This window comes from Coccinella septempunctata, chromosome 1 (genome assembly GCF_907165205.1).
Source record: "Coccinella septempunctata chromosome 1, icCocSept1.1, whole genome shotgun sequence".
Taxonomy (NCBI): Eukaryota; Metazoa; Arthropoda; class Insecta; order Coleoptera; family Coccinellidae; genus Coccinella; species Coccinella septempunctata.
The window spans coordinates 24,363,193-24,378,944 of NC_058189.1; the positions used below are offsets into that span (position 1 = coordinate 24,363,193).

General features: G+C 36.5%; 1 protein-coding gene across 1 annotated transcript; it reads right to left on the minus strand.

The window, feature by feature from the left end:
• Positions 1-13,239: 13,239 nt before the first annotated feature.
• LOC123318758 lies at positions 13,240-15,636 on the minus strand. Its single transcript, XM_044905526.1, has 3 exons — positions 15,371-15,636; positions 14,139-14,808; positions 13,240-14,068 (listed from the first exon to the last, which is right to left on the minus strand). Exons 1-3 carry the CDS (start codon positions 15,634-15,636, stop codon positions 13,418-13,420), a joined length of 1,587 nt encoding a protein of 528 aa, XP_044761461.1. The 3' UTR covers positions 13,240-13,417.
• Positions 15,637-15,752: the final 116 nt, after the last annotated feature.

A 15,752-nucleotide genomic window follows, 5' to 3' on the forward strand; every position in this document is an offset into this window, starting at 1 on the left:
AAAGCCTCTAATTCAATCTTCTGAAACTATTCATTATGACGCTTCGAAAAACTTCAAAATTTATTTTAAAGTGTCAGTTCGGCAATTCCAGGTAACACGAATATAATATCTGAGAAAAGCTTCACGATTATAACGCTTTTCTTTACATCTCCCCCCATATATGATGCGTTGTAATATATTACATACATAGATACATACTGTGATTTAGCTGAAATTGAGTGTTTGTTTGTTCTATTCCAATGTACATATGTGTATTTGTAATTTTTTTTCGTGTGATTATAAAATATTCATTTTATCATTTATGAATTTCATCATATTGGATTCATTTTATTTATACACTTTTTTATTTGTGTATGTTGAAATGTGAGAATGCATGTGCCTTCATAATTTGTCGATCGGCTAATGACCTTGGTAGTCGAAGCCGCATGTTAAAACCTAACCTAACCTATTTATTATTATATTTGAGCTGAATATTTTCACAATCAGAAAGATTGTGAATGAAGAGGATGACAAAGAATTTCTTTCTATTGGGAGACCCAAAAAAAATGGTGGCATTTGAGAATTTTATGTTTGAGAGAATTAATGCAGAAAGTTACTACAGGATTTGTCTTATACATCGTACCTAAATGTCTCAAGGTACTGATAAATACCTAATTATTATTATTATATCAATGCATCAAGATAAACAGCCACGAATACGAGCCAGTTGTCCTGCTAATTGTTTATCCATGTGAAATTTTGGTTCGAAGGTGAAGTTCATCTTAATTGAAACTTCCTTCAATTCCTTTCACTTATATTGATGCAAGATGATTTTTGTTGAAGAATTTAACATTTTTGTAATTATCTGTTTATTCCTTCAGGAGATACCCATTCCCAACCACTGCAACATATGCATTTCATCTTCGGGTTAATATTTTTGAAATCTACAACTGATGTAACGTATTCAAAGAAGATAACGAAAACTAACTCTCCTCAAGCTAGTGCATTAGTGCATATTATGATATTATACTGATCTCTTGCATTTTCCATGCAAATAACTGGGTTTGGTATGCCTTCAATCAGTTTGTATAAACTTCAATCATGTTCGTCACATATTTTCTGAAGGGATTCAACATTGCGATAAAATACGTAATAACAGAAACTTTCAGTAGAACGTGCAACATAGCGTTGATTTAAAACCCAAAAATTTTTTGACAATCTTCATAGCTTCATTTTCGTATTATACAGAGTGAAATGTGTCAAATTTCTATGGCCAACCGACTGCTAAAATGAAATTGAATGGAGTATAGTATATGCCACTGAAATAACTCCACTGGAGTATTTGAGATGATGGACGAAGCCTCTGTAATATATGACATCACTACGCGAGTCTGGGTAGTACAGACATTACCTGAGTAGACAAAGATGAAAAAGTATTTAGTGTATATTACGAGAAATATTACTATGAATAAAGTTGAACATAAAGGAAATTGCTTATTATTTTCACTTGGACACCTCAGAATTGGCGTCGAGGATTAAAATTTTGCAGTGTCACTATACATATTGAAATACTCCATATTTCAAGTAATGCGTAGTGCATCACGTGAAGAAGATGGCAGCCGTTCACAAGGCAAAGTGTCGTGGGTTTATGAACTAAGTAAAAATCAGTTATTAGAAGAACTAACAAAGTTGCATGTAAACGCTGATCAAAGTGCCAGTGTGGACAATTTACGAAAACTTTTAGTTAACGAGTGGCGAAAATCACACGAAGAACATTTCGGACTTTCTTTCAAGGACACAGGAAAAAAAGACAATCAAGTGATATCAGTGTCAAGGGAAAAAACAGTAAACATGAGTAGTGCGTCAGAAAATAATAAGATGACATGTTCCTTGCACAGTGATGAATAGGACATCTTCGTAAAACGGTTAGAATTATGGTTCAGCGCAAACGAAATATTAAAAGGAAAATTCAATTCGGAATTATTAACAAGGGTGTGTCAAGAAACATATTTTCTTTTCCGTAATTTATGTGCACCCAGAAAACCCAAAGAATACTCTTATGAACAGCTAGTGAAAATGATGACTCAACACTTGAATCCTAAACCCTCTGAAATTTCGGAAAGAAACAACTTTCATGAATTGAAGCAGCACGCATCTGAAAATGTAGCCAGCTTTTTCGTGAAACTGAAAGAGGAGGCCTTGAACTGAAATTTCAAAGACATCGATACAGCTTTGAGAGATCAATTCGTCTTCGGACTAATAAATCAAGAAACAAAAATCGAATTGTTTCGAGAGGCCAATCTCACATTCCAGAAAGCAGTAGAAATCGCCTCTTCACGAGAAACGGCTGTGGAAAACACCAATTTGTCGAAGAGGAAAGAAAATGGTTCGCTATACTTCATGGGACAGAAAATGAAAGTAAACGATGGGAAGTGGAATGGACAAAGACACGCCGGCGTGGAAGGAAAGAGACAGGACGTGAGACGGGGAGCGCCACGAGACAAAGGTAATCGAGGAAATAACGATAGAAGACAACAGTCAAACAGTAGTTCAAATAGTAGAGTTAAAATAACCAAAAAAATAAAATTGTTTGTTTTTGTTGTAATAAACTGAATCATTATACAAGGAAATGTAGATTTAGATATAAGATATGTAACTTTTGCAATACTAAAGGACATATAGAATCAGCTTGCTTGAAAAAGAATAGAATTAACATGATCGATGGTAACGAGATTAAAATAGAGAAACACGTTGACTCTGAGTCTGACGCTGACTCTTTGTCATGAATGAAACTTATATAAAAATAAACAATATTAAGGCAGAACCTATGAAATTGCACATAGAAATAGAAAATAAATTAATTGAGTTTGAAATTGATACAGGTTCGTATGTTACTGTTATATCAGAATATACAGTTGAAATAAATTTCACAAATAAACGAATTGAAAATAATGATATGTTGTTATCCAGCTATGATGAATCGAAATTAAAAGTGGTGTATGATAATAGATTTGACGGTTAAGTATGGTAACAGAGATTATGTACTTTCTGCGTGTGTTATGCCAAGTAATAGAAAAAATATAATCGGTAGACAGTGGCTTCAAAATTTTGGTTCGTGGCCTCTTATTATTGATTTGAATATGAGTAGTTATAATATAAAAACCATTTATAATCATGAAAATGCTACAAAATATTTTAAAATGAATTTCCGAGTGTATTTTCAAATTTACCAGGAAAGTATAACGGTAAAAGTATTCAGGTATATTTCCACGAAAATGTTGAACCAATTTTATGTAAGCCATACCATGTTCCATTCACGCAGAAGAATAAGGTAAATGAAGAAATAAATAGGTTGGTAGCGATGGGAAATGTGGAACCGGTAATTTCTAGCGCATGGGCTATACCAGTCATACCAGTAGTAAAAAGTAATGGCGTAAGGCTATGCGGAAATTTTAAAATTACTGTTAAACTTCAGTTAATTGTGAAACGATATTCGTTACCTCGAAAAGAGAAAATTATTCAAACCCTGAAGATTGGTAGAAAATGGTCGCAAATAGACTTAAAACATGGATTCATGCAATGTAAGGTAGAAGGAAATAGTAGGGATCCATTAACAATTATCACCGAAATAGGTTTGTTCAGGTATACTAAATTACCACAAGGTATAGCATCAAGTCCGGCGGAATGTCAGGAAATAATTACTGATATGGTGAAGGGTATCCCTCATACTGAAGTTTATATTGACAATATTTATTGTACAGGCGAATCGGATGCTGAACATTTACAAATTCTGGAAAACATTTTTCAACGTTTGAGTGAAGCAGGATTGCGAGTGGATGAGAAAAAAGTGTGAGTTGTTCAAAAATGAAATCGAAATATTAGGTTTTCTTTCAGATAAGGAAGGACTTAAGCCTTCACCAGCTAAAGGCAGGGCTATAAAAAACTTACCAACACACAAATCTAAAAAAGAATTACAGACATTCCTAGGATTGATTAATTTTTATGAGCCATTTTTGAGGGATAGGGCAGATAATTTAAATGTTTTATATGATTTGTTGAAAAAGACACAATTTCAGTGGAATTATGAGTGTCAGGAAGTAGTCGAATGGGTTAAAAGAGAATTGACGTCTAGTGAAGTTTTGGTTCCTTTCCAGCAGGAATTACCTCTAGTTTCATCGTGCGATGCAAGTTTTGTTGGTCTCTCAAGTATTTTATCTCATCGTTTTCCAAATGGAGAAGAAAAACCTATAGCCTTCGCGTCAAAAATCATTCCTGAAACTGAATTATATCGATCGATATTAGATAAGGAAGCGGCAGCAATTGTTTTCGGGTTCAAAAAATTCTATCATTATTTAATTGGAAATGAAGTGTTCTTAAAAGCGGACAATCAGGCCTTAAAATATATTTCTGGTGATTCTAAGAAAATGAGTACGATAGTTCAGCATCGTCTGTTGCGTTGGTCTTATTTTTTGTCAAGTTTTCGTTACAAAATTGAGTTTATTTCATCAGTAGAAAAAGAAAACGCTGACGCTCTTTCAAGATTGCCTGTTTCAGATGTAACTCTGGTTTTTGATTCAGAAATCAACAGTTTAAACTTTATTCAAAGGGACTGCAAATTAATTGATATCAATATGATAAAGAAATTCACTAAAACGCATAAATCTTTTTCAAAAATCATGCGAAAGTTGATATTTGGTTGGAATCAGAATGTTGCAGATTTGGAAGGCGAAGAAAAAGTGTTGTATGATAGACGAGATGAATTGTGCGAAGAGAACGAGTGTGTATTGTGGGTTTTTAGAGTAATAGTACCACGTTTTGAATCAATTGCATGAATCGCATTTCGGAATTGTCAGGATGAAACAAATTGCTGGATCATTTTTTGGTGGCCAGGCATAGATTTAGAAATCGAAAAACTAGTTGATTCGTGTGAAACTTGTGTGAGAAATAGAATTGACGAATAAAGTGAATACAATGCAGAGCCCTGGTCTAGGATCCATACAGATATTTTACGTCCCTTCTATGGTCACATGTTTATCGTTATAATCGATGCTCATAGTAAATGGCCGGAAGTTGTAGACATGAAAGAGAATGCCACAACAACAAAAATAATTGAAGTTTTTGATTCAATATTTGCGCGATTTGGATTATGTAATCATTTAGTATCGGATAATGGTCCCCAATATACGAGTGTGGATTTCGAAGAATATATAAAGTCTTTAGGAATTCTGCATACTTATTCTCCTCCTTACCACCCAGCTACGAATGGAGCTGCAGAAAATTTTGTTCAAACTTTCAAAGATAAAGTGAGGAAAATTGTACTTGAATCGGGTAGATCTCTTAGTTCAGCTGTTAACCTCTTTCTATTTGACTATAGAACTATGGTTCATTCGTCAACAAATAGGTCACCGGCAGAATTAATATTTAAAAGGGAAATAAAGTCTAGATTTCATTTATTACGTGGCAATAATATGAATAGTAATATTAATATCAGACAATATAATAAAATCAATTCTGTAAATGTTGTAGAAAGAAAAGATTTTGATAGGAGATAGGGTTATGATTGATGTTAAGCAAAAAAATAAAAAGGATCGAACTCATGCTGAAATTATCAAGAAGCTTTCACCTGTGACTTATAAGGTTAGAACATTACAAAATAATTAAATCACAGAAAGACATATCAATCAGATGGTTAGATTTAAAGTTTCATGTGATGATGGCAGGAATATATATATATAATAAGGATACATCCACACAGGGTATGTATATAAGACGTATGAAATATTTTACAGTATTTGTAGGTAGTAAAGGAATAGATGTAGGTTTTAGTTGTAAGTTTTAGTGATAGATATTTAGGAATAGAAATAGATGTAGGTTGTTAGTAATAGAAATCGGTAGTAATAGGTATTATTTCATGCAAATCGAAAAAGAAAAAAAGAAAATATTGAGGACAGAAATTACATTTAATTTGTGTTATACAATAACACTTGTGGCTAGACTAGATTAGGTAAAGTAGATTATATCAGAATTGGGCGGATAAATTCAAAAGGGGAAAGTGTTACATATGACATCACTACGCGAGTCTGGGTAGTACAGACATTACCTGAGAAGACGTAGATCAGAAAGTATCTAGTCTGTATAACGAGAAATATTACTATAAATAAAGTTGTACATAAGTGGAAATGGTTATTATTTCAACTTGGACACCTCAGCCTCCGCAAAACTTGAACAAAATCCCGATATGCTAAGGACAATGATTTTTAGAGCAAGCAAATGTTATGTGTGGAAATGGAATAACTCCGTTTCGAACATCTCTTATGATAGTATAATACATTTTCATTGTTGTTTTCTGGAAGGAAATAAATAAAGTTTTCAGAAGAACTAATTTTAACACATATGTGTGATATAGACCAAATATACTTATTTATTTGTATCTAAATTCAATATCCAATTTTCAAAGAATTCATAGCTCGATTTTGTATACTTTTTAATCACTTTTTCACAAATACTCAGTGGGTGCAGAAGATTTAAAATGAAAAAGAGTTCAACAGAATTTAAAATAGTCTTTTGCAAAAAACAATAAATATTACCACCAAAGGAATAGAAAGAGGACCGCATTTCAAGAAAATTACACAAAAGATTAATTTGTCCGGTTCCTATCCTCTAGTGATAAGTGTGGCATGCAGAGTGAAAATTGAATTCCTTAAAATAAATTATGTAGTTTTTTATGGCAATAACGAAATTTCTGTGAGGGATGTGAAAAATATAGATTCTGGAGCTTGAAGGAAAATTTTTCATGTTATGCTAAGTACTGGCCTGAAAATAATGAAGTTTCATGAGCCGTTTAAAAACGTTTTATGAAGTGAACAAACCTATAGAAGTTTTCTGAAGGCCCAGATGACCTGCATTCACCATTAGGCTATGGCCAAAGACTCATGAAACACCCTGTATATCCAGGTTAGATTAGGTTAGGTTAGGTTAGGTTAGCTGATTCGCATTCTTTTCTTTATACCTGTACCTAAATATTGACTAAACGTCCATTTCATCTTGGAAAACATTAAAAACTGACATCTTCACAAGAAAGTCCTAATCGAAGATTTGCTCGAAGGATCCATATCATGAAATCTCCATCCAGCTTTTCCCATGGTCACGAGATAGATGAAGATATTTTCAACACATTGAGATAAATTTTTCGAGAAAACTCTTATGGAAACACCGAAATACTCTCCTCTACTCGTTGTAAACAAACAGAACTCTAATAACTTTTTATTTACAAAAATTGACACCAGAAAGCTTAGATGGTTGGTTGGAATTCCCAATAGAAAGTTTCATTCCGCAGAAGCGCTAGGGGAATTTCCGTCCTCCTATTACTATAACATCACTGACGTAATCTGTAACCCTGTAGAGTTGGGGGTATGAGAATATGCTGGGTAAAGGGGTGAACAGCCGAGAACCATATAATTCTGCTTTATGATTACTAGCATTAATATTTCATCGAGTAATTAGTGCAAGAAATTACCTATTATGTGTATGATTTGAGGTGCTCTAATAATAATTGTGAAATATCACTAGGGTCTAAACCGCTCTCCCGGAAATTTAAATTTCGTCGTTTCGGTTGCAGTACTAATTCTACCCCTTCCAAGTTTAATTTACAATTTTGAAATCATATCAACCCGCTGACTTCAATGTCATACGCAGAAATAGCGCGAAACGAATTGTGGTTTTGTTATTGAGCTTATACTGAGTATGGATATTGATACAAAATGGCTTGTAGCGGATATACCGGCATTCGACTGATATTTTCATATCTTTGGATGCATATTTAATATTCGTAATTTAAATAGCCGTTTCGAAAAAACATAGGGCTATTTCTAGACCTTTCGACGGAACATAACGAATAATTGGCTAAATTGTTCAAGAACAATTCCAAGAATTACCATAACTGTCTTCACGGAACACTGAATACACACAACACAACTAAAAAAAAAAAAATTCAGAAAAAATGGGTAAAGCAACAAATTAACATATTTTACTTTTTGTTCAGCCCTGAGCTTGTATCGTTCCCTATCCAAGATTTGATAATTTCAATATACAGGGTGTTTGATGAGTCCTTGGCCATAGCCCAATGGTGCATGCAGGTCATCAAGGCCTTTCAGAAAACTTGCTTGTTTTGTATCATAAAGCTATTAGTTTCGAAAATACTAGGTGATTCATGAATATTGACCTAAATTTGCGAAAGCCATAACTCTGGAATGCAAGGTCTGTTTCCGATCAAATTTGATGGGTTTGTTCACATCAGAAAGCTTTTCCAAACGGTTTATGAAATATCAATATTTTCAGGGCAGTACTCAGAATACCATGATTTTTCATTCAGGCCCCAAAATCTATATATTTTTCATCCCCTACAGAAATTTCATTATTGCCATAAAAAACTACATTATTTATTCTAAGGAATTCAATTTTCACTTTGAATGGCAAACTTGTCACAAGGGATTAGGAACCGGACGACTTCATATTTTATATCATTCCTTAGAAATGCGGTCCTGTTTTTATTCCCACGGTTATAATATTTATTGTCCTTCGCCGAGATTCTGAATTATTTCGAATCTTGTTCAATTCTTCTTCATCTCAAACTTTCAGCACATACCGAGTGTTCGTAAAAAGGTGTTTAAGAGTATGCAAAGTCGAGATGTGAATTCTTTTGAAGTTACATATCAAATTCACATACAAATGATGTAAACCATCTTGGAAAATGTAACCCGTAAGTGTATTTGCTTCATAACACACATAAGTATTGAAATGTATTCTTCAACAATGAAAGTGTAATATCATGAGAGACGTTCGAAATGGGGTTCTTCAATCTCGACACATTTCCTAGCGCTTAAAATCAAACTTTTCATTGCCCTTCTCATCATATCGTGATTTTATTTAACTTCTGCACAGGCTTCTTCTATCCTCTTCCGCAAATGCTCTACTGAAGTCAGATTGTCTGTCATTTTTTCACGCACACTCAGTAGGAACTGAGGGTTTGAAATGAGAAAGATTTGAATAGAATTTAATGAAAATTAAAATATCGACCGGAGACAATGAATAATATCACCAAAGCAATAAAAACAGGACCGCATTTCGCAAAAATGACAAAAAGCATTAATTCGTTCGGTTCCTTCATTGTTGTTTCATGAAAAGAAATAAATAGTGTAAGGTTTTTTGGAAGAATAAATTTCAACAGTTATGTGTGTTATGAAGCAAATACACTTACGGATTACATTTTTCAAGAGGGTTTCAATCACTCGTAACTAAATGCAATATGTAATATCAAAAGAATTCACAGCTCGACTTTCAATACTTTTAAACACTTTTTTACGAACACTCAGTATGTGCTGAGGGTTTAAAATGACGAAGAATTGAACAGAATTTAAAATAATTCAGAATCTCGGCAAAGGACAATAAATATTATCACCGAAGGAATAAAAACAGGACCGCATTTGGAAAAATTGATATAAAATATGAATTCGTCGGGTTCCTAATCCCTTGTGCCATTCAAAGTGAAAATTGAATTCCTTAGAATAAGTAATGTAGTTTTTCACGGCAATAACAAAATTTCCGTAGGGGATGTAAAAAATATAGATTTTGGGGCTTGAATGAAAAATTATGGTTTTCTGAGTATTGCCCTGAGAATATTGATATTCCATAAACCGTTCTGAATAGCTTTCTGAAGTGAACAAACCCATAAAATTTGTTCGAATTCGGACCTTGTATTTCAGAGTTATGGCTATCGCAAATTTAGGTCAATATTCATGAATCACCCCGTGTTCAAAAATCTGGGTGTTGAGATTTTTAGCAATTACTTAAAAGTGGACTGTTACCAAATGATTGAGTTGGAGATGGTAAAATAAAATCTTTATTGTATATCAAACACGTCACATAATAAATAGACACTCGCATGAAGTAAAATTATATACAACATCTAAACAGAGTGAACCTATTTACAATTATTGAGAAGTTATCGAGAGAATTTGAGAGTAATGTTTTAATGAGAAAATCAACGTTGTATTTGCTTGAGAGAAAGAGCAGGTTGAGTGAATTTCATGTATCGAGTAACAAGATCAATTATTATGTGCTTGATAAGAATTGAGATATATTTACATCAAAACGTGTTTATGTATTTTGAGTTGCATAATAATTGAGCTTGATAGTTATGCATTGATGTGAGTGTTATCATGCAAGCACAACGTTTACAGTGATAGAGTTTACGATTTCATAAACTGTCTCGCTATCAGAAAAACAGAAGGTTGCAGTGATAACTTGAGAAGTTAGAGATATGTAATGTAGTGAGACAGGTGTAATGAGACAGAATGAGAGAGAGATGATTACCAACGCTTACAGGAATAGCAAGTCTATTAGAAAAGCAGAAGGTGTTTTATGAGAGTACATAAATTGAGGTGAGTTGTGTTACAAATGTAATGTAGAGAGATGATTACCAACGCTTACAGGAATAGCAAATCTATTAGAAAAGCAGAAGGTGTTGTATGAGAGTACATAAATTGAGGTGAGTTGTGTTACAAATGCAATGTAGAGAAATGAAAAATTGTAAACGTAGAAAGAATTAATGAATAGTATTCATAATTGAGATGAAACAAGAAGAGCAGTTCATAACGTTATAGAAAAGAAATAAGGCATCATAATTTTCAGGTAATAGAGTCATGAGAAAGTTTATAATAAATTATACTTATTGAGTTGAAATCAGGTTGGACCTCCTCGAGCGTTATCACAAACCAGTCTGTCCAAGAGAGGTGATTGAGTGTATTCCATTATTCAGAGTTCTGAGTGTAGTGAGATGGATTTCGATCTGGTCTATGAGAAGCCTTCGAAGTGTCCAACTTGAGCGTAGAGGTACCTGAAACTTAAGAGGCCTGAGAAGTCTGATTGTAAGAGGTGTAAAGTTAATCTGAGGTGACATATATACAAAATGAGAGTGAATACAAGTATATAAGCTTCTAATAGAGTGGTGTGAAATGTAAACTTGGTGCTAAAATTAGAGAAATTAAAATGTGAGTGGTCTTCGAGGTGATGTGATTGTAAGCGAATGAAATATCGATGCATTTTGAGGAGGTTGAGACAGTTAAGCACATTGAGCACGTGGTTGATTGAGAGATTTAGAGAAAATTGAGAAAATATACATGCAACTATGATAGAGAGATGTAGAGCAGAATGTTGCAAATGTAATTGTGAGAAAATGCATAGCGATGGAGTGAATGTTGAGAGGAAAATTATGTAGAATGACATTATAACGTGACACATGCAAAAAATGGTTACATTTTTTGTTGAGTGAAAAAGTACTGTACCTTTTTGAGATGTTGATCGATTGATAATTATAATATAAAATAATATTATTAGATTTGAGCTGACTGAAAAAGTTGAGAGTGCACTAAAAAATCACGTTAAGAATTTAGACCAAGTTCCAATTCACTTGAGCGAACGAAGAATCTAAGGAGAATGAATGAATTGAGCCGATTCAACAGGTTCCACGGGTTTTTTGAACAGCTGATTGACAGCGATTTTAAGGTTACGTTCACAGAAGCATGTAACGATAAACGTAGTCACTGAGTTGCTAGAGATGTGCACCAAGTGATAGAGTTGGGTTAAAAATTACTCCAATTTTTAACATTCCGGCCGCCATAATTAACGTAGTTGATTATAATCGAGTAGATCTTCGTAAATTATCCATTGTGAGGAAGTTGAGGCAATCCATCACTCCAGTGTCTGTGCTACTCAATCCACCCATAACTGGAGCGAAAAGACTGCTTTCAATCCTCAGAGTGTGGAGGAATGGATGAGATGGCTGCACTTGAGATGTGGGTAGTTGTGCCATGAGTTGTTGAGAGCGGTGCCACAGTGCCTTGCACACAGAACATATTTCAGTATATGGGATTTAACTGGAGCTCTTCTTCCAATGATCCCATACCTTTAACCTATTGTGGCTAGAGTGAGTTGAGTGCCTCCATGTAGAGTTTTTTGGTGAGTTTCATTATCTGGGTCGAGCTGAGAATGGGAAATTCGTCCGCCTACACGAATTACACCATTGTTGTCGAGGAATGCGGTGAGTCTACTGAATACATGTGAAGAGAGAAGTGGAGTCTGTGATTGAAGAGCCTTGAGTCCATGTGGAAAGTAGACTTTTTGAGTTGCCTTCGAGATGCTTCCAAGTCAGTTGAAGTCAGGTGTGTGAGGTGTGCTGGATCCAGCTTCCGTTGGAGTCGTGCGGGAATCTTTGAACAAATAGAGGTAATTCGTAACAATTTATTCAAACTGGAATACCTGTAGATGAGATCCCATGAGTAGTCTGACGTAGTGGAGGTGAGTATAGAGATGACTGGTCTTGCTTCTGATTCATGGTCGGTTGTCGGTGCCGGCTGACGATTTGGCCATAAATCTTCTGACTTGGAAAGCCATGGTGGTCCCGTCCACCATAGCGAGTGGTTGCGAAGTTGAGATGAAGTTAACCCTCGTGATGCACAGTCAGCAGGATTGTCTTTGCCGGAAATATACCTCCAATGGGCCCTTGGAGTTAGATCTTGGATTGTTGCAACTCTGTTCCGTACAAAGTCCTTCCAACGTGAAGGGTGAGTGTTAATCCAAGCTAGAGTGATTGAGGAGTCCGTCCATAGAGTAGTTGAGTGAATGTTGAGAGCTAAAACATTATGCGCATAATTAACGAGTCGAGAGAGGAGAAGAGCAGCTGATAATTCGAGTCTCGGGATTGTGAGTGGTTTTAAAGGCGATACTTTGGTTTTGGAGCAAAGCATTGTAACTTTGCATTCCTTGGACGGAGTTCGAACGAGAAGGTAGAGGACGGCTGAAATGGCGAGTTGAGATGCATCAGAGAAGCCGTGGAGTTGGATGAAGGAACCCTCTTGAGTGTTAATACATCTTGGACTTGTGATGCTGGCCAGCTTGGAGAGATCTTCACTGATGTCGTACCACTTCTGTTGGAGTAGTTGAGGTAGAGGTTCGTCCCATGATAACTTTTGGAGCCATAATTCCTGCAACAACATTTTAGCCCTAATCGTAACAGGGGAGACTAAACCGAGTGGATTAAATATTTTAGCAATATGAGATAGAACTGATCGCTTGGTGATCAAAGACCCAGATAGATTGGAGCTGACTTTAAAAGTGAAATAGTCATCTTGAGGGTACCAGATTAGACCTAACACTTTAGTTGAGTGAGAATCTTCATTGAATGAGATTGGAGTGGCTGTTGATTCTCCCTCTTGAACGACGTGAGAGAGACTTGAGACGTTTGACTGCCATTTTGCTAGCGGAAGGCCGGCCGCCATGCAAAGGTTCTGGAGTTGTTTGGCAATTTCGAGAAGTTGATGTTCAGTATCTGCTCCACCACAAATATCATCGACATAACGACCTTTCGTTAATGGAGGAATGGCTAGTGGAAAGTTGTGACCCTCATCTTTGAGAAGTTGGAGAAGAACTCTGATTGCCAAAAATGGAGCTGATCTAGTTCAGTATGTGACTGTTGTGAGATGGTGTGAAACATTGGAGATTGAATTGGAAGGCGTTCCTGTTCTTGACACACAGGGCCTAGGATTAGCCAGCCGAAGATTGAGAGTTGTGCGATTGGAGATGATGGAGGGCCTTTTTTCATCTGAGGAAGAACAACTGAGCCATATACATCAGCACCCAAAATGATGTCGATGGCTCTTGAGATGTGGTATTCTGGATCAGCTAACTTGAGATGCTGGAGATGTAGAGATTGCTGAAAACATGTATAGAAGGAAGGCAAATTAGAGAATGATGATGAAAGAATATGAGCATCAATATTTATGGTTTGATGGTCATACGTCGACTTGAGAGTGAGGGCAAGAGATCCTTGTGTCTTAGAAGTCTTTCCATGAATTCCCACTATTACAACATGCGACTTCCTTCTAGAGATGTTGAGTTTTCTGGCTAGATCTTGAGAGATGAAGGTCAGCTCGGATCCACTGTCGATGAGTAGTCGAACCGTGTGTGATCCTGTTGAGGTGATGAGATGGGCGATGGCAGTGGCGAGGAGAGTGTTGAGTCGTGGTTGAGGTAGCTGAAGAAAAATAATTCAACGCTTCTTCGAACTATTTTGACGGCTTTAGAGCTGAGTTGCTAGAACTCACCTCCCTTTGAGCAGATTTTTGAGATGTGAGAGCTGATTGAGGAAGCACTCGAGGGGGTACCGGTGGAACTTTGCAGTGTGGTTTACTGCTGAGAGGAGCATCATGTAGAAGAGTGTGATGACGACTTCCACAGATTTTGCAGATCTTTGTCGTTCTGCAAGGGTGGCGATGATGTCTACCGAGGCAGTTAGAGCAGAGAATGCGATGTAATACTACATCAGCTTTTTCTTGAGGTGAGCGTTTGGAGAAGCGAGGGCAATCTGCAATAAAGTGGTCGTGTCCACAATCATCACAGGTGGAGCTGGGCATAGAAGAGACTTTTGAGATTGGAGTGTTCGAGGAGGCCGATTTGCTTGAGTTGAGTGACGGAGAAGGTTTACTTTGAGCTGTAACCTTTTGAGAAATTGTGTGCACTGTTGTGCGAGAGCGAGAGGATTCTTGAGATGACTGTCTCTGGTTGGACTCAGTCCATTCTAGAGCTCTAGAGCGAGATTGAAGGAACTCCATCAACTGAGCGAAGGAGGGAAATTCGTTATTAGAGGAGATGAAAGTTTCCCAATGTGTTCGAGAGGCGTGATCCATACGGTTGATGTTATGGAACACCAAAAGACTGTTGTTCTGCTCTAGATCTTCACCTAGAGCTTTCAAACTTTGGAGAGGATTGACGATGCTGTCAATAAATTGACGAAGAGATGAGGTGGTAGAATTTTTCTGATTCGCCAATGAGAAGGAGAGAAGTTTTGTGTATTGAGAAGAGAGGAGCAGCCTTTTATTTTCATATTTATCCATAAGCTTCTTCCAGGCTATGGGGAACGAGACTTCCGTTAAGGGAAGACTAGAGATGGTGTCGAGAGGTTCTTGAGAGAGACATTGCCGAAGGTAATGTAACCTTTCAATGTCAGAAATTGAGGTGCTTTTGATCACGAGTGATTGAAAAAGGTCTCGGAAGGCAGGCCATTTTGAGAAGTCGCCTGAAAAAGGTGGGAATTGAGATGTCAGGCAATCGAGGACGAGTTTGAGAAGGCTGAGGGGCTTGAGCAGAAGTGGATGGCTGTGAATCCACAGGATTGAGTGACATATTGAGTTGTATTAATTTCGAGGTGGCTGATTGGAAGAGAGAGTATTCCTCGAAGAAGACTGAGGATGCGAAGTATTCGTGGTCGAGACAAGACTCAGGCCACGCTGACTCAAAATATGAGTGTGACTTTGAGAAGTTCTTGTGAAGGTCTTGCAGTTGCTCTTGAGTGTGTGACAGGTCCTGCACAGTCCATGTTGAGACGTTGGACAGCTTGGAGAAGATGTCCTTCATGAGTTGCAGTCTACTCATTTGAGTAGCGACTTTTAATTTGAGGTGGGTGGGAAGACCAGCCGAGCGAGTTTGAGGTCCAACATCAGGCTGCGAAGATGTGGAAGATCTGGACGATCGAGTAGGAGGGACCTGCAGTTGAGTGTCATCCTCTTTTGGAGATGGAGAAGATCTTCCCGACTTTTGAGACATGACCTTTTGAGATGAATGTGATATGAATGAATAATTATTCCAACTCAATCATCCGGCTCGAAGGACCATATGTTCAAAAATCTGGGTGTTGAGATTTTTGGCAATTACTTAAAAGT

What these genes read in the sequence shown, in the direction of transcription:
- LOC123318758 (XM_044905526.1), bottom strand. Translation starts at nt 15,636, where the DNA reads ATGTCTCAAAAGTCGGGAAGATCTTCTCCATCTCCAAAAGAGGATGAC. An exon ending in TCACACACTCAAGAGCAACT is followed by an intron (nt 14,809 to 15,370) that starts GCAAGACCTTCA and finishes ATTTATTGACAG; the next exon opens with CATCGTCAATCCTCTCCAAA. An exon ending in AAAAATCTGCTCAAAGGGAG is followed by an intron (nt 14,069 to 14,138) that starts GTGAGTTCTAGC and finishes ATTTTTCTTCAG; the next exon opens with CTACCTCAACCACGACTCAA.